This window comes from Pseudophryne corroboree, chromosome 8, assembly GCF_028390025.1.
Source record: "Pseudophryne corroboree isolate aPseCor3 chromosome 8, aPseCor3.hap2, whole genome shotgun sequence".
Taxonomy (NCBI): Eukaryota; Metazoa; Chordata; class Amphibia; order Anura; family Myobatrachidae; genus Pseudophryne; species Pseudophryne corroboree.
In genome coordinates, this window is record NC_086451.1 from 78,523,910 (window position 1) to 78,550,683 (window position 26,774).

Consider the following 26,774-nt stretch of genomic DNA (forward strand, 5'->3'; position numbering starts at 1 on the left):
AAGGAGCACTGGCCCTCTAGTCTATAGAATGTCTGGTCAAAACACAGTGGAATATGGTACTGCACTCCAACGCTCACCTCCGGAGAGAGAGCGGAGGGGGGGGGGGGGGGGGGGGGGGGAAGAGGCACACAAGTATAAATACAAATATTCTATATTATATATTCTATATTATATAGGGAAGGATAGACCAATACTGTCAGAGACAGATTGTGTCTATCCTGTACCTCCTAACTGCCGACTTCTTAGGAACAGGAATCCAGCCTCAGTGGCCGAAGTGTGGTGGCTTTCAGCGGCAGAACAGAGTGGGAATCTCTAGCTAACCCCACTCTAGTAGCACCTGCCACCTGTATACAGGGACTAGGCACTCCAAGTGATAAAATAATAAAATACCTAACTAAAATCTTCATGAGAGAAAAATCTGTGTCTGTACTCCACAGGCACAAAACTAAAACTGAGGGGCTGGCTGGGCAGGAAGGAGATGGGAGGGGTTAGAGGGGGGAGGGGTCAGTTCTTAATAGTTCTGTGCCAAACTCCACAACCACACACCTCTAACCCACAAGTAACTGTGCAGCGTCCCCCAGATGGATGAAAGAGAAAATAAGAATTTACTTACCGATAATTCTATTTCTCGGAGTCCGTAGTGGATGCTGGGGTTCCTGAAAGGACCATGGGGAATAGCGGCTCCGCAGGAGACAGGGCACAAAAGTAAAGCTTTCCGATCAGGTGGTGTGCACTGGCTCCTCCCCCTATGACCCTCCTCCAAGCCAGTTAGGTACTGTGCCCGGACGAGCGTACACAATAAGGGAGGAATTTTGAATCCCGGGTAAGACTCATACCAGCCACACCAATCACACCGTACAACTTGTGATCTAAACCCAGTTAACAGTATGATAACAGCGGAGCCTCTGAAAAGATGGCTCACAACAATAATAACCCGATTTTTGTAACTATGTACAAGTATTGCAGATAATCCGCACTTGGGATGGGCGCCCAGCATCCACTACGGACTCCGAGAAATAGAATTATCGGTAAGTAAATTCTTATTTTCTCTATCGTCCTAGTGGATGCTGGGGTTCCTGAAAGGACCATGGGGATTATACCAAAGCTCCCAAACGGGCGGGAGAGTGCGGATGACTCTGCAGCACCGAATGAGAGAACTCCAGGTCCTCCTTAGCCAGGGTATCAAATTTGTAGAATTTAGCAAACGTGTTTGCCCCTGACCAAGTAGCTGCTCGGCAAAGTTGTAAAGCCGAGACCCCTCGGGCAGCCGCCCAAGATGAGCCCACCTTCCTTGTGGAATGGGCATTTACATATTTTGGCTGTGGCAGGCCTGCCACAGAATGTGCAAGCTGAATTGTACTACACATCCAACTAGCAATAGTCTGCTTAGAAGCAAGAGCACCCAGTTTGTTGGGTGCATACAGGATAACAGCAAGTCAGTTTTCCTGACTCCAGCCGTCCTGGAACATATTTTCAGGGCCCTGACAACATCTAGCAACTTGGAGTCCTCCAAGTCCCTAGTAGGTGCAAGGCACCACAATAAGCTGGTTCAGGTGAAACACTGACACCACCTTAGGGAGAGAACTGGGGACGAGTCCGCAGCTCTGCCCTGTCCGAATGGACAAACAGATATGGGCTTTTTTGAGAAAAAAACCACCAATTTGACACTCGCCTGGTCCAGGCCAGGGCCAAGAGCATGGTCACTTTTCATGTGAGATGCTTCAAATCCACAGATTTGACTGGTTTTAAACCAATGTGATTTGAGGAATCCCAGAACTACGTTGAGATCCCACAGTGCCACTGGAGGCACAAAAGGGGGTTGTATATGCAATACTCCCTTGACAAACTTCTGGACTTCAGGAACTGAAGCCAATTCTTTCTGGAAGAAAATCGACAGGGCCGAAATTTGAACCTTAATGGACCCCAATTTGAGGCCCATAGACACTCCTGTTTGCAGGAAATGCAGGAAACGACAGAGTTGAAATTTCTTTGTGGGGCCTTCCTGGCCTCACACCACGCAACATATTTTCGCCACATGTGGTGATAATGTTGTGCGGTTACCTCCTTTCTGGCTTTGACCAGGGTAGGAATGACCTCTTCCGGAATGCCTTTTTCCCTTAGGATCCGGCTTTCCACCGCCATGCCGACAAACACAGCTGCGGTAAGTCTTGGAACAGACATGTTACTTGCTGAAGCAAGTCCCTTCTTAGCGGCAGAGGCCATAAGACCTCTGTAAGCATCTCTTGAAGTTCCGGGTACCAAGTCCTTCTTGGCCAATCCGGAGCCATGAGTATAGTTCTTACTCCTCTACGTCTTATAATTCTCAGCACCTTAGGTATGAGAAGCAGAGGAGGGAACACATACACCGACTGGTACACCCACGGTGTTACCAGAACGTCCACAGCTATTGCCTGAGGGTCTCTTGACCTGGCGCAATACCTGTCCCGTTTTTTGTTCAGACGGGACGCCATCATGTCCACCTTTGGTATTTCCCAACGGTTTACAATCATGTGGAAAAAACTTCCCGATGAAGTTTCCACTCTCCCGGGTGGAGGTCGTGCCTGCTGAGGAAGTCTGCTTCCCAGTTTCCATTCCCGGGATGAAACACTGCTGACAGTGCTATCACATGATTTTCCGCCCAGCGAAAAGTCCTTGCAGTTTTTGCCATTGCCCTCCTGCTTCTTGTGTCGCCCTGTCTGTTTACGTGGGCGACTGCCGTGATGTTTTTCCCACTGGATCAATACCGGCTGACCTTGAAGCAGAGGTCTTGCTAAGCTTAGAGCATTATAAATTTACCCTTAGCTCCAGTATATTTATGTGGAGAAAAGTCTCCAGACTTGATCACACTCCCTGGAAATTTTTTCCTTGTGTGACTGCTCCCCAGCCTCTCGGGCTGGGCTCCGTGGTCACCAGCATCCAATCCCGAATGCCGAATCTGCGGCCCTCTAGAAGATGAGCACTCTATAACCACCACAGGAGAGACACCCTTGTCCTTGGATATAGGGTTATCCGCTGATGCATCTGAAGATGCGATCCGGACCATTTGTCCAGCAGATCCCACTGAAAAGTTCTTGCGTGAAATCTGCCGAATGGAATTGCTTCGTAGGAAGCCACCATTTTTACCAGGACCCTTGTGCAATGATGCACTGTTTTTAGGAGGTTCCTGACTAGCTCGGATAACTCCCTGGCTTTCTCTTCCGGGAGAAACACCTTTTTCTGGACTGTGTCCAGAATCATCCCTAGGCACAGCAGACGTGTCGTCGGGATCAGCTGCGATTTTGGAATATTTAGAATCCACCCGTGCTGTTGTAGCAGTATCCGAGATAGTGCTACTCCGACCTCCAACTGTTCCCTGGACTATGCCCTTATCAGGAGATCGTCCAAGTAAGGGATAATTAAGACGCCTTTTCTTCGAAGAAGAATCATCATTTCGGCCATTACCTTGGTAAAGACCCGGGGTGCCATGGACAATCCAAACGGCAGCGTCTGAAACCGATAGTGACAGTTCTGCACCACGAACCTGAGGTACCCTTAGTGAGAAGGGCAAATTTGGGACATAGAGGTAAGCATCCCTGATGTCCCGGGACACTATATAGTCCCCTTCTTCCTGGTTCGTTATCACTGCTCTGAGTGACTCCATCTTAATTTGAACCTTTGTAAGTGTTCAAAAAATTTTTTAGAATAAGTCTCACCTAGCCTTCTGGCTTCAGTACCACAATATAGTGTGGAATAATACCCCTTTTCTTGTAGTAGGAGGGGTAATTTAATTATCACCTGCTGGGAATACAGCTTGTGAATTTTTTTCCATACTGCCTCCTTGTCGGAGGGAGACCTTGGTAAAGCAGACTTCAGGAGCCTGCGAAGGGGAAACGTCTCGACATTCCAATCTGTACCCCTGGGATACTACTTGTAGGATCCAGGGGTCCTGTACGGTCTCAGCGCCATGCTGAGAACTTGTCAGAAGCGGTGGAACGCTTCTGTTCCTGGGAATGGGCTGCCTGCTGCAGTCTTCTTCCCTTTCCTCTATCCCTGGGCAGATATGATCTTATAGGGACGAAAGGACTGAGGCTGAAAAGACGGTGTCTTTTTCTGCAGAGATGTGACTTAGGGTAAAAACGGCGGATTTTCCAGCAGTTGCCGTGGCCACCAGGTCCGATGGACCGACCCCAAATAACTCCTCTTCCTTTATACGGCAATACACCTTTGTGCCGTTTGGAATCTGCATCACCTGACCACTGTCGTGTCCATAACATCTTCTGGCAGATATGGACATCGCATTTACTCTTGATGCCAGAGTGCAAATATCCCTCTGTGCATCTCGCATATATAGAAATGCATCCTTTAAATGCTGTCCCTGTCAAGGGTATCAATATTTTTAGTCAGGGAATCCGACCAAGCCACCCCAGCTCTGCACATCCAGGCTGAGGCGATCGCTGGTCGCAGTATAACACCAGTATGTGTGTATATACTTTTTATGATATTTTCCAGCCTCCTGTCAGCTGGTCCTTGAGGACGGCCCTATCTATAGACGGTACCGCCACTTGTTTTGATAAGCGTGTGAGCGCCTTATCCACCCTAAGGGGTGTTTCCCAACGCGCCCTAACTTCTGGCGGGAAAGGGTATACCGCCCATAATTTTCTATCGGGGGGAACCCACGCATCATCACACACTTTATTTAATTTATCTGATTCAGGAAAAACTACGGTAGTTTTTCACATCCCACATAATACCCTCTTTTGTGGTACTTGTAGTATCAGAAATATGTAACACCTCCTTCATTGCCTTTAACGTGTGGCCCTAATAAGGAATACGTTTGTTTATTCACCGTCGACACTGGATTCAGTGTCCCTGTGTCAGGTCCGGGTGTTTTTGTGAATCCGTTAACCTGGAACCAACCACAGGGGTAGGTGCTGGGGTATGAAGAAAACAGGGAGGACGAAGGAAGTTCCGTTTCATATATTTATTAAAGTAACAATTCAGTAAGGAGTTAAATGACTAGTTGTTAATCATCATTATACTGAAGTATTGCAGGAATGACAGAAATAATATGCAAGAGAAAACTCAGAAATAAATAAAAGAAATGTTCATGGAAACATATGCAAAAACAAGCTGAAGAATAAATGTTGAATTGTCCAAATATAAACAGGCTTTGATGCTGAACTGCAGATTGTGTTTAACTGGTTAATGCAGACATGGAGAATTAACTGTAAGAATTTGCAATGGAGTTTTAAGAGTTAACTGAGAGACTGTGAAGAATTATCCTTGTAATGACAACATAGAAAAAGTACTGAATTGGGTTACTTGCGGGTTCCGGAGATCACTGTGAAACTGTAGTAGATGGCGAGGTGATGAATGGGTTAAATGCAGAGTTGAACAAACGAACAGCTGAGGGAATTGGAATCCTCCAGACTTTGTATGATAGGCAGACAGACAAGGTAACCTCATGCAGGACACTGGGAATCCAAGTGTTTCCAATAGGTGTGCAATTGACCGATAGCACAATGGAGAGCCGGTAGATCTTTGGCAGTGAAGGCTGCAAAACGGACCTCTGGGAACGGAGGCGATATCTGGACCACGGGAATCACACAGGAATGCACGGAGAGAGTTCAGAGCTAGAGCACAGCTTTGATACAACAAAGCACTGGCCCAGAGTGACATAATCCCAGCCTACTTAAAGGCAGCACAAGCACGGGATTGGCTTACACCTGCCCACAGGTGTTTTCACAAGTGCTCAGTATTAGCTATTTGGTCTCCAACATGGCCACCTCCTATACAGCAGACACACCGCAGTGCCTTAGGCCATTTGGTCCCCGCACTCACAGTTCCCAGACTCTGCATTACCTGTGCCATTGATCACGCCGTGTCCCCACACGGGCGCACAGCACCGCGAGCAACCGCACTGGCAACGGATGAACCCCAGAACCCGCAAAGGTGAGAGACCGGTTCGTGACAGTACCCCCTCTTCTACGGGTGGTCTCCGAACACCTTTGAACCTTGTCAGGATTTTTGGAGAAGTATTTCTGTACCAGTCTTGGAGCATGAACATCTTCAGAGAAAACCCAGGATCTCTCCTCCGGGCCGTAACCCTTCCAGTCGACCAGAAACTGTAAACGTCCATATCGGGAACGTGAGTCCACAATCTCTTTAACTTCAAATTCCTCATTCTGCAAAGAGTGAACTTTAGGAGATTTGGACTGGGTAGTACGGAACTTATTGAGAATCAAAGGCTTCAGTAAAGATGTATGAAAGGCGTTAGGAATTCTCAAAGACGGTGGCAGCTTGACTTTGTATGACACAGGGTTGAGTACCTTTACAATGGGAAATGGACCAATAAACCTGGGAGCAAATTTCTTAGAAGGAACTTTGAACTTGAGATTGCGCGTAGAAATCCAAACTTGGTCTCCCACTTTGTAATTCGGTACAGCTTTACGTTTTTTATCTGCAAAAGATTTATAACGAGCGGAAGTTTTGACCAAGGACTTACGTACACAACTCCAGATGCTAGATAGACGTTGAAGCTCTTGATCTGCCGCTGGGACCTCTAGGGCTGGCAATGGATGAAACTCTGGCACACGAGGATGAAAGCCGAAGTTAATATAAAAGGGCGTAGATTCTGAAGATGAATGGAAGAGATTATTATGAGCAAATTCTGCCAATGGAAGGTAGTCAACCCAGTCATCCTGTGAGGACGATATATATAGCCGGAGAAATGTTTCAAGGTCTTGGTTGACTCTCTCAGTTTGTCCATCTGTCTGAGGATGATATGCAGAAGAAAAGTTCAACTTGACATTTAAAGATGAACAAAGCGACCTCCAAAACTTGGCCACAAACTGTGTTCCCCGATCAGAAACAATTTCTCGAGGAAGGCCATGCAACTTGAAGATTTCAGAGATGAACAATCTGGCTAGTAAAGGGGCTGATGGTAACCCAGTTAATGGAATGAAATGTGCCATTTTCGAAAATCGATCCACTATCACCCAAATGGTATTTCGCCCTTTTGATGGAGGTAGATCGGTCACGAAATCCATTGAGATATGAGTCCATGGTTGTTTGGGTATGGATAGTGGATGTAACAAACCTGGTGGAGAACTTCTTGGACTCTTATGTTGGGCACATTTAGGACATGCTGCTATAAACTCTTGGACATCGGCTTTGAGACGTGGCCACCAATAAGACTGTTGAATAAACTTGAGAGTCTTTAGAACCCCAGGATGACCCATGAAGGAAGAGGAGTGAGCCCAGGTAAGCAGCCGTTTTCGAAGACTTGTGGCGACAAAGGTCTTGCCAGGCGGAGGAACTGGAGAGGTTCGAGTCATTAAAAAGGACCTAGGATTCACAATGGCTTGATTCGTGGTAGCATCATTTAATTCAGAAGAAGCAAAGGACCGGGAAAGGGCATCTGCCTTTTTGTTCTGAGACCCTGGACGATAGGTGAGTTTGAAATCAAATCGTGAGAAGAAAAGCGCCCATCGGGCTTGTCGTGGATTTAAACACTGAGCTGACTGCAGATACAGAAGATTCTTATGATCAGTATAAACTGTAATGCGATGTTGAGCTCCTTCTAGAAGGTATCTCCACTCCTCAAATGCCAACTTGATGGCAAGTAACTCTTGCTCACCGATTGCATAATTACGTTCTGCCGGGAGGAACTTACGGGAGAAATATCCGCAGGGATGGACCTTTTTATCTTCAAAGACTTGTGACAACACAGCTCCTACTGCTTCTGTAGATGCATCTACCTCTAGTAGAAAGGGACGATTCAGATCAGGCTGTCGAAGAATGGGGGCTGACACAAAGGCTTGCTTTAAATCAGAGAAGGCTTTGATTGCTTCTGAAGACCAGTTCGTAGGATTTGCTCCCTTACGAGTTAGGGCTGTGATGGGAGCAGCTAACGTAGAATAATTCTTAATGAATCTCCTATAGAAATTAGCAAAGCCGAGAAATCGCTGAATCCCCTTGAGAGTTGTAGGAGTGGACCAATCTCGGATAGCTTGTACCTTACCGGGATCCATACATAGCTCTGATCCAGAAATGATGTAACCAAGGAACGGTATGGAAGATACTTCAAAAGTGCACTTCTCTAACTTACAATAAAGTTGATTTTTCCTCAGACGTGTCAGTACCTCTTTAACTTGGTGACGGTGAGACTTTATATCCCTAGAGAATATTAGGATATCATCCAGGTACACTACTAGACACTTGTAGAGAAGATCACGAAAAAGTTCATTCACATAGCTTTGAAAAACTGCAGGTGCATTACAAAGACCGAAAGGCATTACAAGGTATTCGTAATGCCCATCCCGGGTATTAAAAGCAGTCTTCCACTCGTCCCCTTCTCGGATGCGGATTAAATTGTAGGCCCCTCGGAGATCCAGTTTTGTAAACACAGTAGCTCCTTTTACCCGGTCAAATAATTCTGGAATTAAGGGTAATGGATACTTGTTTTTCACAGTGATCTCATTGAGTCCACGGTAATCTATGCATGGTCGTAACCCACCGTCCTTCTTCTTAACAAAAAAGAATCCGGCTCCTGCAGGTGAAGAAGATGGTCTGATAAATCCTTTGGTTAGATTTTCTTGTATATAATCAGACATAGCTTGCGTCTCTGGGATGGATAGCGGATAAATTCGTCCCCTAGGAGGTGTTTTACCCGGAACCAGGACAATTGGGCAGTCCCATTCGCGATGAGGAGGTAGAGAGTCTGCTGCTTGTTTACTGAAAACATCCGCAAAGGATTGATACACCGGAGGTAGGTCGGGAAGGCTGATTGACCGGAGAGGTACAATTGAGGCTAAACAGTTCTTGGTACAAGATTTACCCCATGAAAGGACTTCCATGGTTTGCCAATTAAGTTGAGGGTTATGTTTCTGCAGCCAAGGTAAACCAAGTATCACATCTTGAGAGGCTTTGGGAATCACGTAGAAGGAGAGGTATTCGGAATGGAGCACACCAACTTTCATCTTGAGACATACGGTTCGATGAGTAATTATACCATCTGGAATTCGACTTCCATCCACTGCTGTAACGGCAACTGCTGCTTCCAGAGGCATGGTTTGAACTTTAGACCGCATGACAAAGGCTGAGGAGATGAAGTTCTCGGCTGCCCCAGAATCTAGGAGAGCTGAAACTTTCACTGTAGAACTTGGCACTTCTAATTGAATAGACAAGGTCGGCTCTTTCCCAGAACGTGATTCTAGAGTAACTCCTAGCTTAACCTCTCTTGAATAAGCTAGGAGCGAGAGTTTCCCGGTCGGAGTTTGCAGAATTTAACTAAGTGTTCAGAGGACCCACAGTACATGCAGAGGTTACCCTGTCGACGACGAAGTCGTTCCTCTTCTGTGAGGCGAGAGCGCCCAATCTGCATTGGTTCGTTTGTCGTTACCGGAGACTGTGATGAAGAATCTTGTCGAGGCCTAGGATGATAACGTGGACTGGATCGCTCTGCCCTGGATTTCTCTAAACATCGCTCCCTGTAGCGTAGGTCAAGTTTGTTACAGAGAGAAATCAATTCATCCAGTTTAGTTGGCACATCCCGGATAGTTAAATCGTCCTTGATTCTCTCAGAAAGTCCATTCCAAAACGCGGCGATCAGGGCCTCCTCATTCCAGTTTAACTCTGAAGACAACGTGCGAAACTGAACAATATATTGATTGACAGGATGTAAACCTTGACGTAGACGGAGAATCTCCAAAGATGCTGAGGTGGTCCTGCCGGGTTCGTCAAAGATTCTCCGGAAAGAAGATACAAACTCTTTGTAATTAGAGAGGATAGGATCACCTCTCTCCCATAATGGTGATGCCCACTCCAGAGCCTGACCGGAGAGGATGGCAATAATATATGCGACCTTAGAACGAGCTGATGGGAAACTGGCGGACATCAGTTCGAACTGGATCTCGCATTGATTCAGGAATCCCCTGCAAAGTTTTGGAGTTCCGTCAAACTTACTCGGAGAGGGTAACTGCAAGCGGGACGTAGGCAGCATCACAGGAGAAGCTGTAGTGGTAACTGGGACAACCGGAGTTGGAATCTGGACTTGAGACGTTTTAATTGCTGTATGAAGAGTCTCTAAACGGTCTGCCATAGTTTGCATAAACTGCACTATTTGTGTCTGTATAGACTCCTGGTTTTCCAGACGGGAAAGGATATTTGACGTAGCACCGCCTCCTGCGAATTGGTCACTTGACGGATCCATGTGGCCCAGTGCTTACTGTCAGGTCCGGGTGTTTTTGTGAATCCGTTAACCTGGAACCAACCACAGGGGTAGGTGCTGGGGTATGAAGAAAACAGGGAGGACGAAGGAAGTTCCGTTTCATATATTTATTAAAGTAACAATTCAGTAAGGAGTTAAATGACTAGTTGTTAATCATCATTATACTGAAGTATTGCAGGAATGACAGAAATAATATGCAAGAGAAAACTCAGAAATAAATAAAAGAAATGTTCATGGAAACATATGCAAAAACAAGCTGAAGAATAAATGTTGAATTGTCCAAATATAAACAGGCTTTGATGCTGAACTGCAGATTGTGTTTAACTGGTTAATGCAGACATGGAGAATTAACTGTAAGAATTTGCAATGGAGTTTTAAGAGTTAACTGAGAGACTGTGAAGAATTATCCTTGTAATGACAACATAGAAAAAGTACTGAATTGGGTTACTTGCGGGTTCCGGAGATCACTGTGAAACTGTAGTAGATGGCGAGGTGATGAATGGGTTAAATGCAGAGTTGAACAAACGAACAGCTGAGGGAATTGGAATCCTCCAGACTTTGTATGATAGGCAGACAGACAAGGTAACCTCATGCAGGACACTGGGAATCCAAGTGTTTCCAATAGCTGTGCAATTGACTGATAGCACAATGGAGAGCCGGTAGATCTTTGGCAGTGAAGGCTGCAAAACGGACCTCTGGGAACGGAGGCGATATCTGGACCACGGGAATCACACAGGAATGCACGGAGAGAGTTCAGAGCTAGAGCACAGCTTTGATACAACAAAGCACTGGCCCAGAGTGACATAATCCCAGCCTACTTAAAGGCAGCACAAGCACGGGATTGGCTTACACCTGCCCACAGGTGTTTTCACAAGTGCTCAGTATTAGCTATTTGGTCTCCAACATGGCCACCTCCTATACAGCAGACACACCGCAGTGCCTTAGGCCATTTGGTCCACGCACTCACAGTTCCCAGACTCTGCATTACCTGTGCCATTGATCACGCCGTGTCCCCACACGGGCGCACAGCACCGCGAGCAACCGCACTGGCAACGGATGAACCCCAGAACCCGCAAAGGTGAGAGACCGGTTCGTGACACCCTGTCTGTGTCTGTGTCGACCGACTAAAGTAAACGGGCGTTTTAAAACCCCTGACGGTGTTTTTGAGACGTCTGGACCGGTACTAATTGTTTGTCGGCCGTCTCATGTCGTCAACCGACCTTGCAGCGTGTTGACATTATCACGTAATTCCCTAAATAAGCCATCCATTCCGGTGTCGACTCCCTAGAGAGTGACATCACCATTACAGGCAATTGCTCCGCCTCCTCACCAACATCGTCCTCATACATGTCGACACACACGTACCGACACACAGCACACACACAGGGAATGCTCTGATAGAGGACAGGACCCACTAGCCCTTTGGAGAGACAGAGGGAGAGTTTACCAGCACACACCAAAAACGCTATAATTATATAGGGACAACCTTATATAAGTGTTTTCCCTTATAGCATCTTTTTTATATATTTCTAACGCCAAATTAGTGCCCCCCCTCTCTGTTTTAACCCTGTTTCTGTAGTGCAGTGCAGGGGAGAGCCTGGGAGCCTTCCCTCCAGCCTTTCTGTGAGGGAAAATGGCGCTGTGTGCTGAGGAGATAGGCCCCGCCCCTTTTTCGGCGGCCTCGTCTCCCGCTCTTAACGGATTCTGGCAGGGGTTAAATATCTCCATATAGCCTCCGGAGGCTATATGTGAGGTATTTTTAGCCAAAATAGGTATTCATTTGCCTCCCAGGGCGCCCCCCTCCCAGCGCCCTGCACCCTCAGTGACTGCCGTGTGAAGTGTGCTGAGAGGAAAATGGCGCACAGCTGCAGTGCTGTGCGCTACCTTTAGAAGACTGAGGAGTCTTCTGCCGCCGATTCTGGACCTCTTCTTACTTCAGCATCTGCAAGGGGGCCAGCGGCAAGGCTCCGGTGACCATCCAGGCTGTACCTGTGATCGTCCCTCTGGAGCTGATGTCCAGTAGCCAAGAAGCCAATCCATCCTGCACGCAGGTGAGTTCACTTCTTCTCCCCTAAGTCCCTCGTTGCAGTGATCCTGTTGCCAGCAGGACTCACTGTAAAATAAAAAACCTAAGCTAAACTTTTCTAAGCAGCTCTTTAGGAGAGCCACCTAGATTGCACCCTTCTCGGCCGGGCACAAAAATCTAACTGGCTTGGAGGAGGGTCATAGGGGGAGGAGCCAGTGCACACCACCTGATCGGAAAGCTTTACTTTTGTGCCCTGTCTCCTGCGGAGCCGCTATTCCCCATGGTCCTTTCAGGAACCCCAGCATCCACTAGGACGATAGAGAAATAGGGATAGCAATGTGTGTGAGATACACGGAATAGGAACCAGCTATATGCAGCTATAGGCACACAGTCACATGTACAATGCAGAAATTATTACAAACAATAAAACGGCACTGGACTAGTAATACTACATAAAACTATGTCTGTATACAGATATAACAATGCATAGTATACACTGGATGTATATCACAGAATACTTGTACTAAATATTCCTCTAGTTATGCACTTGTTCTTAACCAACACGTAGAATACTTAAGTGTCCTGTAAACGCACAGCGCTGATGAGGCAGGCGGCTTTACAGAGGAGACCGTGTCCAGCAGTCCCAGAATCAGCGCAGCTCTGTGTAATGGCGCCCAAACGCTGACAGGGAGTGAGGGAGGTGCAGCTCCAGGGCAGGAACATCTGCTGTAGATGGCGCCTGGGGCTGGGGGAGGGGCTATAGGTCAGCGCCTTATCCCCTCTGCTAGACTTCACCACAGAGTACTATGGAGCCTGTAATAAATGGATTTTGGTAAATCCAACCTGTGCTCCTTGCCCTGGTGGATATAGTGTGGTTCCTGCACGGCCACAGTGTCCACGCCAGCGGCGCAGTCCATCTCCGGAGACCGTGTACCGGATCGCGATTTCAGCTGGTCCCGCCGGGGGGACCCTCTTACCTCCTCCCTATCATGCGGCCACGCGATACCGGAGAGCAGCGGCGGTGTGTGTGCCTGAGAAAACCGAAGCACCTCCGATGTAAGTACCCGGCAACCAGGGCGCGGGAGTATACAGCACCACTGGGGGAGGTGAGGGAGCCGCAGCACTGCAGGCACCAACTTACAAACTGAGCTCCAGTGCATGGAGGCGGAGATATAGAGGAGGCGGCGCAGTGCATCCTGGGAACAGTCAAAGCTTTTAGCCTGTTGGTGCATCGGATCAAGATTCAACTCTACACCCCAATGTTATTCCCTGTGGAATACCAGTGTACCCCGCTGCAGAAATACAAACTCCACACAGATAGGGCCATGGAGGGGATCAAACCCATGACCTCAGTGCTGTGAGGCAGTAATGTGAACCATTACACCATCCGTACTGCCCAATAGTCAGTCAAGATTGACTTGCCTGCACAGTCTATCCACCCTTGCGATACCGACCCCACGGGAGTGTGCATCGGAATCAAATCTGTATCGCAAGCTGCGTAACACCTTGAAATGTGCACTAACTATCCTTAAGATTTTGACTATATAGTCTAAACCTTACAGAGTTATCTCACTGTGTGTACACACCTTAACTCTGACTATAACCACATAGCATCAAAAGGAGTCTTGAATACTGGCAAAATGCAGCACTTACATCAAGGTCAAAAACACGTGGCGGAGTCACAAAATGAATACATGAGACATGCAGTGAATAAAACACAAGGTTTTTTTGTTTGTTTGTTTTTAAGCTTTTTAGGTGTAGACTGTAACATGCAAAAGAAAAAAAAAAGCTCTGGTCTTTAAACAAAACCAGATGCCTTTGTGAAAAAAACAATGTACTCCACAAGAGACAGTGCAGTAATATGTTAGCAGATCAGTCACTGTACATTCTACTTTCATTATGCCCAACTCACTCAATCTACACTTGCCAAGTACTGGACTAGGCGCTGCAGAGCCTGTTGCACCGTTACAGAGACGTTATGTGACGATGCAGCTGCAGTAAGGCCAGAAATGACCTTTGAGCGAGTACACATCCACAGCTCCAGACTGCGTATACACCTGTCCCTTATTCTTCACAAAAGTGGCAGTCACAGTAACTAACCAAGACTCCTTTCCTGAAGCAGGGATCGCTGTGGCTTGTAATTGGCTTACCCTGAATGGTGTGGAATCAGTTACAGGAGCGGATGGGTATTAAACCCGATGGTTAAATAATCTAAGTGCCCAGAGGAGGATTGTCTGCAAAAGCAAAAAGATCTGACAAACTTTTAACTCAATATAGATCTTATTACTTGTTCTAGCTCAACACTATTATACTACTAAGCTGCAGAGAGGAATTTTAGTATGAGGGATGAACATTTGTTCAGTAGTTATATTTCACACCTGCCGCTTTTAGTGGGTACATACCAAAGTTGTACCTCTGAAAAGCACCACAGGATTCACCACTTACAGCCAGTCATGACCAGACCATTTTTATTTATTTGTACTACTGTTTGTAGTTTTAATAAATGATCATTATTGAGGGAATTTTTTCCTTTTTACTTACAGCAAAATTACTTAAGTTTAAATCCGTGCACTTTATTGGAGGTCTGGCATCCTGAGCCATAATACAGTTATATGTAAAACATGCGCGTGTCTGCACCTCATACTTATTTGTAGCTTTCCTTATAAACCCATGCTCCAGCACTGTGGCAGAGGTGACCAGGGTCATGTAACCTGGGTCATCCATGTCATTTCTTTGATACAGGAAATACCAGGGATCAGTCACTTCCTGCAGTCTCTGCTCTCACTTTCCCCATGTGAGTAATTAACAGACTTGCAGGATGACCTCCGATCGCTGTGTACAGGTAAGACTGTGCCTGCTGGCTAAATGAAGAAAGGGCAGGTACCATACGTTGTGGGATTGCATCATTAAATTCTAGAGCAGTGGTTCCCAAACTCGATCCTCAAGGCACCTTAACAATCCAGGTTTTAAGGATATCCATGCTTAGACACAGATGACTTATGGCCTAATTCAGACCTGATCGCAGCGAACAACATTTGTTAGCTAATGGGCAAAACCATGTGCACCGCAGGTGTGGCAGATATAACATGTGCAGAGAGAGTTATATTTGGGTGGGTTATATTGTCTCTGTGCAGGGTAAATACTGGCTGCTTTATTTTTACACTGCAATTTAGATTTCAGTTTGAACACACCCCACCCAAATCTAAAGGGGGGTACACACGGAGAGATCTGTGCTTAAAATCTAAGCAATCTTGCTAGATTGCTTATATTTTAAGCACGGATCTGCCGTGTGTATGCCCTCCAGCGACAGCGATGCGCGGCCCCCAATCGCCGGTGCTAGATTGAGCCTGCATGCAGGCTCAATCTAGCGGGTCGCTCACTTCACCGTTGTGTGAAGTGAGCGGCCCCCCGTCGGCTTTACCCCTCGCTCAGCACATCGCGCTGTGCTGAGCGGGGTGAGAGATGTGTGCTGAGCGGTCTGTGTTAAGATCGCTCAGCACACATCTGTCCCGTGAGTACCCCCCCTAACTCTCTGTACACGTTATATCTGCCTCCGCCTCCCCCCCCCCCCCCCCATGCGCTGCACATGGTTTTGCCCATAAACTAATACATTTGCTGCTGCGATCAGGTCTGAATTAGGCCCTTAATTAGTACTTCGATCAGTTTGATTATACCATCTGTGCACAAGTATCCTTAAAGCCTGGTCTGTAAAGGCATATACACGGTGCGATATGAACTATATAGCCCATATCGGTAGAAAACACAGTACATATCGCACTGTGTGTAAACAACTTGCAATGCCGATGTGCCCTCTCTCTTGGTATCGCAAGAAAAAAAAAAATAGACTGTGCAGGCAGCTCAAGTTTGACTAGAAAGTGTACAATATACAATAAGCTATTTGCAGCATAGCCAAAATCGCACCGTGTGCATAGTCAGTATCGGTGGTTCTGGTTTCCGGGGACTTCAAGGGAAATAGAGTCAAAATCAGCCATAGCCAGAATCGCACTGTGTGTATGTGCCTTTAGGGTGCCTTGAGGACAGAGGGGCAGATGTATTAACCTGGAGAAGGCATAAGGAAGTGATAAATGCAAGGTGATAAACACACCAGCCAATCAGCTCCTGTCAATTTACATATTGGAGCTGATTGGCTGGTGTGTTTATCACCTTGCACTTATCACTTCCTTATGCCTTCTCCAGGTTAATACATCTGCCCCAGTGTTTGAAAAACCCGGGACTAGAGCGTTGGATAGGCATCGATGTGAAATCTACACCAATGGCACCAAATCAGTTAAGGCCATTTTCGAAAAACTCCATTTGTGCATCCACAACAATTTTCTAAAATACACAGGAAAATTATCAAACCATAATTATAGAATCCCTAAAAAAACAGTACACTTTCTACATCCCTCCGGAAAATAAGCAATATGCTGCAAGTGGCAGAAACATGACATGATGAAACCTAGTTGCATAAAATTATTTAGAGTACATCAGAAAATTATATATATAGCTTACCCTCACTTTTAGATAGGACATAGCAAAGGAAAATACAGAGGTTAAAAAAAACAATTCTAGAATATGGGTACGGAAAACTTAGTTAAAATGCCGGCTGTCTGATACCGACGCCGAAATCCCGTCAGACGACAATGCCGGTAGCCGGAATCCCGGCGCACCAGGGCAATTCCCACTCGTGAATGTCCACGTATACCCATATAGTGTACACTCTAGGATCCGGGCAGGGCGCCGGACTGTGAGGGGCACAAGTGTGTGCGCTCCAAAAAGGGGCATGGTCATGCAAAATAGGGGGTGGTCATGCAAAATAGGGGGCGTGGTCAGTACATGAAATAAAAGTGGGTGGTTCAGCCCACAGACGGGGGCGTGGGCAGCATCACTGTTGGGGGCGTGCCCAGCACCTACAGAGGTGTTGGGCTTCCCCCAAGTTCTCTCACAGCGTGAATGGATGCCGCGCATACATGCTGGGAGGGCAGAAAGCGGCCGGCTGTTCTAGCAGGGTGCCACAGAAAGGGCAGGGTGGATTTTGCCCTTAAAAAAAAACTTTTAAAAAAAATTTAAAAAAATAATCGGGTAGGGCACGGGCGCCCTGCTAAAACAGCCTAGCGTGAACACTACCACAGAGTGGGAATAGATCCTGTGGCGAGCACAGCGAGCCCGCAAGGGGACTCTTAGCGTTTGCCCCGCTGTCGGCATTCTGGTGGGTGGGATGCCGCTGTCGGGATATTGACACACGGCATCCCGTCTGTCGGGATATCGTATGTGATCCGAAAACAATAGCGGTAGAAAAGACATTTTAAACAAAGGCGCATCTATCAAAGAATAAAGAACAGCAGACAGATTTACCTCCATCATCAAGCGGTCTTTTCTGGACTCCATAGCCATACACTGTAGGGTCCACGAGAGATCCGGAATTATTCAAGTGTGGGATTCCATCAATCTTAGCAGCTATCTGTAAAAGATCAAAGGAAGAATTGCATTGGCCCAACAGTTGCCAAATTGAAGCAATCTGGAAACAGAGTAAAGATATGTGCCTCTGGTTTACGTCAAGTCCCTAATAGAATGGCCTTTTTACTGACCCCGTCAAAACGAACATGCTTGTAAAGAAGATCCAAAAGGCGGATTTTACGCCATTGTCCCAGCACCGCTCCATTGCAACCACTACATAGAGCTTACTGTATTTCAGGATGCAGCTCACTGACTACTGCCAGAGTAACAGCTGCTAATATCATTACTGTGGTGATGGCAGAGGGGATCTTATTCTGACTGACAAGTTGCAGTGGTCATTCCAGCTGGAATCACAGCACCACAAGAACCCGGACAGAGCTAACAAAGTGTGGTGATCGGAAGTACAGGTAGACGAAAGTCAATGTGACACCAGGGGATCTAAGCAACACTAGTCCGCTCTCCAAGTTAATCTTATTGGGTGACCTTCAAGCCAGATACTAGGTACTCTGTCAGATCATTCCAACAGGGAACAGACAACCACGGCAGCAAGAATACACAACTAGATATGAGCTGTGTACTGTGAAACGTATAAAAGCACATCATTTTGGCACAGCATTTATGATGCAGGTATTGTTCAAGTATACATGTGTAGAAAACACCTCTACATGTATTATACAGCGATATCACACCCCAGGGAAAAATAAATAAAGATGGAGGAATAAAAAAAAAAAAACACATATGCATATTTTAGGGGCTGTGCATTGAAAGTATCAATTTTTTTTTTTTATTTTTTTTTTTTTAACTGTCTGAAAACTATCTGGCAGCATTAAGGAATCTAGTTATCAACTGTTCCCTACTTACGGTGATAAGGCTTCTTTATTTATTTATTACAGCGATATAAAACCCTCTATCACCACACTATATCAAAAACAATGCTGCAGCAGCTGAATAATAGTCAGTTCCCCTGACGATAAATAGGCCTAGACTGGTAAGGGTTCACACACTGCCTCGCCAGGGCTGTCTCTGCATGTGCGGTCCAGCTAGCTCATTGCAGCTGTATTAAGCCTGGAGAAGTGATAAAGCAGTGATAAGTGCAAGGTGATAATGTACCAGCCAATCAGCTCCAATATGTAAATTGACAGTTAGGAGCTGATTGTCTGGTGCATTATCACCTTGCGCTTATCACTGCTTTATCACTTCTCCAGGCTTAATACATCTGCCCCTATGAGTGGCAACAGAGAATTTTGCCTTTTCATAAATCGGCTTCTAATACCCCTTTCACACCGCCAATGCCAGATCCCACTTGGGAATTGGAAACGGGTCCTTCCCGGGTGTGATCCAGCATTGCCCACTGCCTGGCTTCCCCGACACGGCAATATGCCGGGCGGGTTGCCATAGCAGCGGGGGGCGGAGCCAGCAGCGGGGGCGTAGGTGGAGGCGACGCTGGGCTCTCCCTGCTGTTGTAAACGGGTCAAGAGTTGCATCGTACCGGGAGCCCGTTTACGCTTCCATTGACGCGGTATTCAACCCGGGTATAACACTGCTTTATTCCCGGGTTGAATTGCCGGGTCAGGCGACCCAGGATTTTGGCTATGCCCCTTTCACACTGCACGCTGACCCGTGTCAACCTAGCAATATGCCTGGTCGATACCGGGTTATTTGTGCTGTGTGAAAGGGGTATAAGGCAGTGTCAATGAGAGTGTATACAACATGCAGACCGGGTAATCCTTCGATGGGTATGTTTATTCCTTCCAGGCAGCCTAAGCAGAGCACTTTCCTCCTGGGTTCAGGATCACTGCTCCCAACGTTGGGAATCATTGTAAAATTAGGTACACACTACCCCATTCTTTTGACTGGGATGACAATCAGGCAGATTACTTGGCTTGAGGAAGGTCCCAATATCTGTTCTACACACTTTTGTTGTTTATGAAAATTTTGACTGACCGGATAATCATAGGTGTGTTTGTGGGCACGATTTACCCGATTTATAGGCGAAACGATTGGTCATATACACTATACAAAAAATCAGACCGATCATCCAATTATTGGCAAATTTGCCTAATAATGGTATAATGTGTATCTATCTGAAGTAATCTATGTTAATAGATATCAGTAATGATGCCTATTCATTTAATGACACGTGTCGTGAGCATAAGCGAAGTAAAACTCACATATACCAACGACACCTATTTATACAATACTCCAGGCTAACCTTAAAAGTGCCATCTTTCATGTATTTCATCTAGACTACAGTTGTAGGACTGCAGAAAGACATACTGTGAATAATGAATGACACAAGCAAAACAAAATGACATTCTGCAGAAAAATGTGGAGGACTTTTGCAACTATGAACTAAATCAATCACAGTATTAAAGTGATATTTAGAAGACTGTGCGCTAAGGTGTAAAGTGTCAGCAGTACCTGCTCCTGACTTCATTATATGATAAGAAGAACACTATGGAGAGAGAGAGAGAGAGAGAGAGAGAGAGAGAGAGAGGGGGGGGGGGTCAAGGAATTTGGAGCAATAAGAACAATACAAAGGGTGCACTAAACCCGTACATACGATAGTCTGTGCTTTATAGTAAGCACACCTCCTATTGGGCTGCAGTTAAATGCACAACAGGGGTAATGTACAGGTGAATTAGGGGTGCAGCTGCTGGTGTGCAAACACCCCAGCGTCATTCGTGCTTCGCTTCTAGCTGAATTCATCCCTGCGTGTTTAAGAGGCTTATCTTTCCTCTGATGCAATGCAACAATTAAAGTTAAGAGTCTAATCAATATTTTTTTGCCTTCCCTGATTATACAGGGGGTGGGGGGGTGGGGAACAACAACTCTCAAACATACTACACGTCTATGCCAGCAACTCTGAACCTGGTACAATATCACAAAACAGCCCTCGTTCTGCTATACATTTAAAGACAGGCCTGGCCAACCTGTGGCTCTCCAGCTGTTGTGCAACTACATATCCCAGCATGCCCTGCCACAGTTTTAGCATTCCTTAAAAGCAAAACTGTGGCAGGGCATGCTGGGATGTGTAGTTGCACAACAGCTGGAGAGCCACAGGTTGGCCAGGCCTAAATTAAGACAGCAGCTGATGCACGGAACGGTAAGGTGAATTAATAGGAGATGGCTTCAGCACAAACATGGCGACTACCTAAAGGCCTGCCATCCACTAGCAAGTTTTATATCAATGAGTTGGATCCCTTTTTCATGCAATCTGGCCGGCAGCTTCCCCGAAGCCCTGCGATTGCGATTTGCTACTTGAATTTATTTTTTACATGGGAATTATCTCATGCGATCTAACGTTATTAAACCTATTTATGTGCGATTGAAATAAATATGATTAAGCCGTGTGACGTTAAACAATCAAAAAGTATGAGGCTACTACTTTAGTTATTTATCAATGGTGTTTGATCAAATCATCGAGTGTGCCATCCAGGCCCAGCGACAGGGGGACGGGACAAAGGTGACAACTGCACCGGACCCTGAGGATCAGGCAGTGGTCGAAGTGGATCAAGAGAAAACATTGCTGAATGACTATGACCTGCTGAGTCAAGAAGGCAGACAGTTTGTTAAGGTATCTAGAGTCTGTTCCTGTCTTGTGGGGTCTTCCTCTAGGTTCTGTTACCGGGTTGGGGGTGTTTTTCGCAGTGCCTGCTGTCTCACTTCTCCAGCAGCAGAGTAGGCTGCTGCTTGAAAGAAATGTCAGGGAGATCTTCCACTAGTGTATCCACTTCTGCCACATCCTCTGTGCTACTTTGTCTTCCCCATGGTCCCCGCTCCGATGACTCCTTTCCAGGAGGTCAGTTCCAGGTACGACTGGGTGTTGAAAGGGGTCCTTTCCGCGTCATCAGCACCTGCTCTTCAGGGTTTCGTCTCCTAGCGTCTTTCCTGGGGCTGTGACTAGGATCCGTCCACTATCTGTTAATGCTGCTATGCTCCTCAGTCCCTCATCCTGGTAAGGGATAGTCTTTCAGCACCCAGAGTCCCCATCGGTTCCTCTGCCTCCTCTAAGCAGATAAGAGCCCTTCAGCAGTTCTCTCCTCCCCGGGTCTCAACAACCTCTATCCCACTACCACAGCTGTTCTTATATACCACTTTGCTGATTCTGGTCCATGCAAGCAGGGAGTCTAATGTGGGGGTGAGAGGTGCAGAGGCCGAGTGATGGAAGCAGGGGGTGAGAAATGCAGGAGGTGAGAGGGAAGCAGACACTAAGGGGTGTATTCAATAACTGTCGGAAGCTTACGTCTTGTCTTGTGGTGGGGCGCAAGAATTCTATCGACTGCCTTGGTGCTGCCAGGCATCACCATGATGCCCAACTGGCTCATATTGGCCATATACGGTAGTGCCAACATAGCAAATTTTCCCACGCACATCTATGTGCTGCGAGGGAATATCTGCTATAACGGCAGGTGCCATGTGCCGTTCTGGAGCGCAGACTGCGGTGAATTGAATTCCTCTCAATGATTAATACTACTGCATCAAAAACTTACTGAAGTTTGACAGTACAGCTTGAAAAGTCCAGCCAGCTGATAATGATCAGGTACACACCATAGTGCCAAGGGGCGGCAATAAGAATAACTGGGCATTCATCATGACCAGAACATGGAAAGCATGGCAAACTGTATTTTGAGTGGGCCACATCTGCTGGTTCAGGGATCAGATTAAACAAAGAGCACCCTACAATGTAACAAGTACTGTATATGATCGATGGGAGGTCTTCATTTTTGTATGGGTTTTGTAAAGGATTATGGAAAGGAAAGTTAAACACCAGATCTAATATTTTTATTTTTTTTTGGTTTTGGTTAAGATTATATTTCGGGGCACGGAAAATAGAAACAAAATGCTTTAGTATGCCATAGGAACTAGGGGATCATGCTCGGTGATGTTGTAGGTTCTAGTTTAACCTAAGAATTTGCAATATAATAGCCTTTTTTTTTCTAAAAGGTAAACGTGAATGTATTGTAAGCAACCGGTACAATGGGAATTATTGCTGTGCACATAAACTGAGAATCTGGTGTTATTCTGCAATTCAGAAACATTGTTACGTTTCATTGCCTACTGTTTACGGTAAAAAAAAAAATGGCTAGCCAAGATGACGCAATGGAAGGTGTCAACAGTAATGGTAGATACTGGAAATGAGATTTAAGATTTTCAAATGAATGTGCCTATCAGAAAACATCTGTGCCTCAGTTGGTACATAAGGAATTCACGAATATTTATTATTTTCTTTTTTTTAAGAGAATCCATTATAGCTTTGTACAACAGAACAGGTACGACCTCCACTGTCAATTGTATCAGTTTGTAAGTTTAGATTGGTTTCCCTGGGTTTAAACACTAGACTTCCCTAGAATGCACTATCCCATCGAAGACAACATGTGCAGAATCAATTAGGAGCAAAGTGCATTTATCAGTCCATTATGGTAGTCCAATTCTGAGTGCACATCCATAGGTGGGGGGCGGAGGGAGGGAAGAGACGGAATTCAATTCCATGCAATGTGCCGTTCCAGAACAGCACATCGCATCTCTCAACAAAGCATATTTCTACTGGGTACGAGGGAAAACTTGTAATGCGCACAGTCGGCCATCTTGGCTATGTCCATAGGAACAACACCAGGAACTGAATCCCCCACCACCCACTCTGACATCACTGAAACAGAAAGAGTAAAGCAAGCCAGCAGCAAATGTGCAATGCCCCATACACACAGGGCGGCATGTCCTGTGTGCTAAGCGATCTAGGTTAGCACAGATCACTCGGCACACATCGCTATACACACAGGGATGTGTGCTGAGCGATCTGTGCTAACCAGTGTTCTTTATGCACACGCTAGGCGATCTAACTAGATCTTGCATGCATGTGCAAAAGATCTGAGCGGGCGGTGGCGACGCGCAGGACCGCACATCGCCATTGCTATGGGGTGTACACACAGAGCGATCTGTGCTTAATTTGTAAGCGATCTGGACAGATTGCATAGAAAATAGGCAAAATTTGCCCCGTGTGTATGGGGCATAAGAATGCAGACTGCCATAATATACCCCCACTATTTCCCTATTCGGGGATAGACCTGTGTGTGAGCAGGCTGCACTACTGACCAAACAGATGGCCATTACTCATGCAGAGGCAGCCGAAAGCTGAACAGACATTCACATGGACACATTTCTTTATTTCTTAATGAGCTACAATATTAGAATAACCAGTATGAAAACCAAAAAAGATTTCTATATAAATAAAATGTAAAGAGTGGAACATATTAATGACGGAGAAACATTCCCACCAGGACCTTATCTGTGCAGGGTTTGTATGTATTTCCCATGTATTGAGGAGTTTTGCTCCCACAATACAAAAATGTACTGGTAGCTCAAGCGGATCATGACAAAAATAATTAACCGATGTGTGTCCATGTGATCGAGAATACAGATTGCAAGCTCCCCCAGGGCAGGGACTGGAAGATTCCCTGTAATACGTGTGTCAAATACATAGCTGTTAATCAGTGTGATATACCAGAGAAAGAAAAGGGTAAGTGCAGAGGTGAGTGTTTAAAATCATGGTAGGGCTAGTAAACAGCTGCTGCAGAAGAACTGTAAGTCCCAGCATGCCATGGCAGTCTCTAACTTGGAGGCATGCTGGGCCATGTAGTTCCCCACCACCCTTGTGGCTAGGGTTGGAACGCAGGGGGGCAAACAGATAGCACGGGGTAAGAGGTGTGAGGGGCCAGGGGAGGGGTAAGAGAGGGGTAGATGGGGAGTGTGTGAGCTCTGCGGGTCAGCCACTAGCCATGATGTGGGGGATGGGGCCCAGGATGAGGCCTCAGGCCTGGCTCTCCCCATAGCAGAGTGGGGATGGGACGAGGGTGTACGGAGGCCACAGGTCGGCTCTCCTCAGCACACAGCTTGGCCTCCCTGCGGTGATCCCCCCACCCCCCGCCCTCCCAGGCCGGGATGCGGCCTGCTCCCCTCCCGGACACGGGCCTGGCCTCACCTGCCGGACCCGGTGGTGCAGCGCGTCCGCGAAGCCCTCAGACTTCATCCCCACGGGGACCGCGCCCTGTCCCTGCACCAGCTCCGCCATGGCACCCACAGGAGGAGGCCGCCGCTTCCCCGACCTCACTCACTGCGCCCGGGGACCCAGAAACGGAAGCTCGGAGCGACGACAGCGCGGACTGCTTCCGCCGGAACACGGGCCGGCAGCAGGCGTGATAGGGCGATCTCACGATGACGTCACCGGGCCTCAGAGCGAGGCTGCTGCTCTGCCGGAAGTAGCCGGTGGAAACATGTGAGTGAGGAGCGTCAATGTATACCCCAGCTCTGCTGCTGCTCCGTGTGAGGAGAGGGGGGACTTATCCTCCGCTGTGCGGCGGCCTCCTCTCTCCTAGTGCCCGGCGTCAGTGCTGCACAGTCCGGCCTGTCCCCCCGGCATAGTCATCCAGTGCTGTCCTGCAGCCAACATATTGCCTGCGCACGACACTCACAGGGGTCCACATGCTGCCCTGCCACGTGTACCACCAGTGCGCCCTACGCCTGCTTATATAGCACCACTGCCTTCTCTATATATAACAAATACACATACAATTTAATACGTGTGTATGTGTGTGTATCTCTCTCTTTATACATAAACATTTCAGAGACAATTTTGTTAGTTAGATGTGGGGGATTATTCCCTAAATATGGAGAATACCACTAATTCCATCTAGGGACATATTTTGCATAAAAATGCAGCTATAGCACATTACTGAGTTGCACGCAAATGCAGTTACATCTTGCGATTTTTATCGCATCAAAAGTACGCGACTAGCCATTTTTTTTTGTCACTGATGGCTGAACTGATGCTACTGGGTGGTAACATAAGCGTCGCTCTTGTGGGTGTTTAGCCAGAGCTGCAGCCTATTCTGAGCTGTGCACATACAGTGCATCCGGAAAGTATTCACAGCGCTTCACTTTTTCCACATTTTGTTATGTTACATCCTTATTCCAGATTGGAATAAATTCATTTTTTTCCCTCAAAACTCTACACACAATACCCAATAATGACTGTGAAAAAAGTTTAGTTTTTTTTTGCAAAGTTACTAAAAATAAAAAACTAAGAAATCACGTACATAAATATTCACAGCCTTTGCTCAGTACTTTGGTGATGCAACTTTGGCAGCAATTACAGCCTTTGATTATGATGCCACAAGCTTGGCACACCCATCTTTGGCCAGTTTCGCCCATTCCTCTTTGCAGCACCTCTCAAACACCATCAGGTTGGATGGGAAGCGTTGGTGCACAGCCATTTTCAGATCTCTCGAGAGATGTTCAATCTGATTCAAGTCTGGGCTCTGGCTTAGCCACTAAAGGAAATTCACAGAGTTGTCCTGAAGCCACGTCTTTGATATGTTGCCTGTGTGCTTAGGGTTGTCCTGCTGAATGATGAACTGCCTCCCCAGTCTAAGGTCAAGAGCGCTCTGGAGCAGGTTTTCATCCAGGATGTTGTTAGGGTCTCCTGCCCTGTGCTGCCACGTCGTCATGGCAACCGGGAGACAAGTGCTAGTGGAGTAACCTGAGCGCAGCTGATACTCCGGTTCGGGTCTTTTGCTGTGCAGTGGTTATAGGCTCTGTGCACGGCAGGGGATCCGGTGCTGGTTTTTGTGCTCACAGTCTGTGAGGTCTGAGTGGGGCGTGGACAGCACCTGCTTTATAAGGCCTCTTTTCAGAGTAAGCAGATGCTGCTGAATCTTTGTGGTTAGTCAGTTCATGAAAGTTAGCCAGTACTGTGTAGCTTTGTATTTGTTTGTTGCTTACTGCAAATAGGCCTGGGGATTTGGTATTACACTCTGCCAATCCAGACCTAGCAGTAAGACTGGAGTCAGTCGTTTAGCTTGCTGGGGTTCTGTTACTACTCTGTGAACTTAGCAAGTTTGCGGCTGTATTCTAAGACTTGCCTGTCTAATCCTGTCTCACTGTGCTAGGTGTCAGGGGTCAGTTTAGTGGCAGTAAGCTAAAACCTGTGCACTGCAAGTGAGAAATAGGATTGTGGAGACTCTCCTTGTGTCTATCATTCCATCCCTGACCAAGGAGTTTACTGCCACACCCGTTGGTAACCCT

General features: G+C 46.8%; 1 protein-coding gene across 2 annotated transcripts in view; it reads right to left on the reverse strand.

Annotated features, from left to right (window-relative positions):
* The window catches only part of FUBP3 (far upstream element binding protein 3), a 116,684-nt gene extending 91,801 nt beyond the window's left edge, over positions 1-24,883 (reverse strand). Inside the window, exons 1-2 of one of the 2 annotated variants that reach the window (XM_063936713.1) lie at positions 24,673-24,883; positions 17,592-17,697 (exon numbers count right to left, since the gene is read on the reverse strand). In XM_063936713.1, coding sequence (XP_063792783.1) covers positions 17,592-17,697; positions 24,673-24,762 — 196 coding nt within the window. In that variant the 5' untranslated portion in view covers positions 24,763-24,883. The remainder of the gene's footprint in view (positions 1-17,591; positions 17,698-24,672) is intronic. The other variant, XM_063936714.1, reaches the window with a different exon arrangement.
* Positions 24,884-26,774: the final 1,891 nt, after the last annotated feature.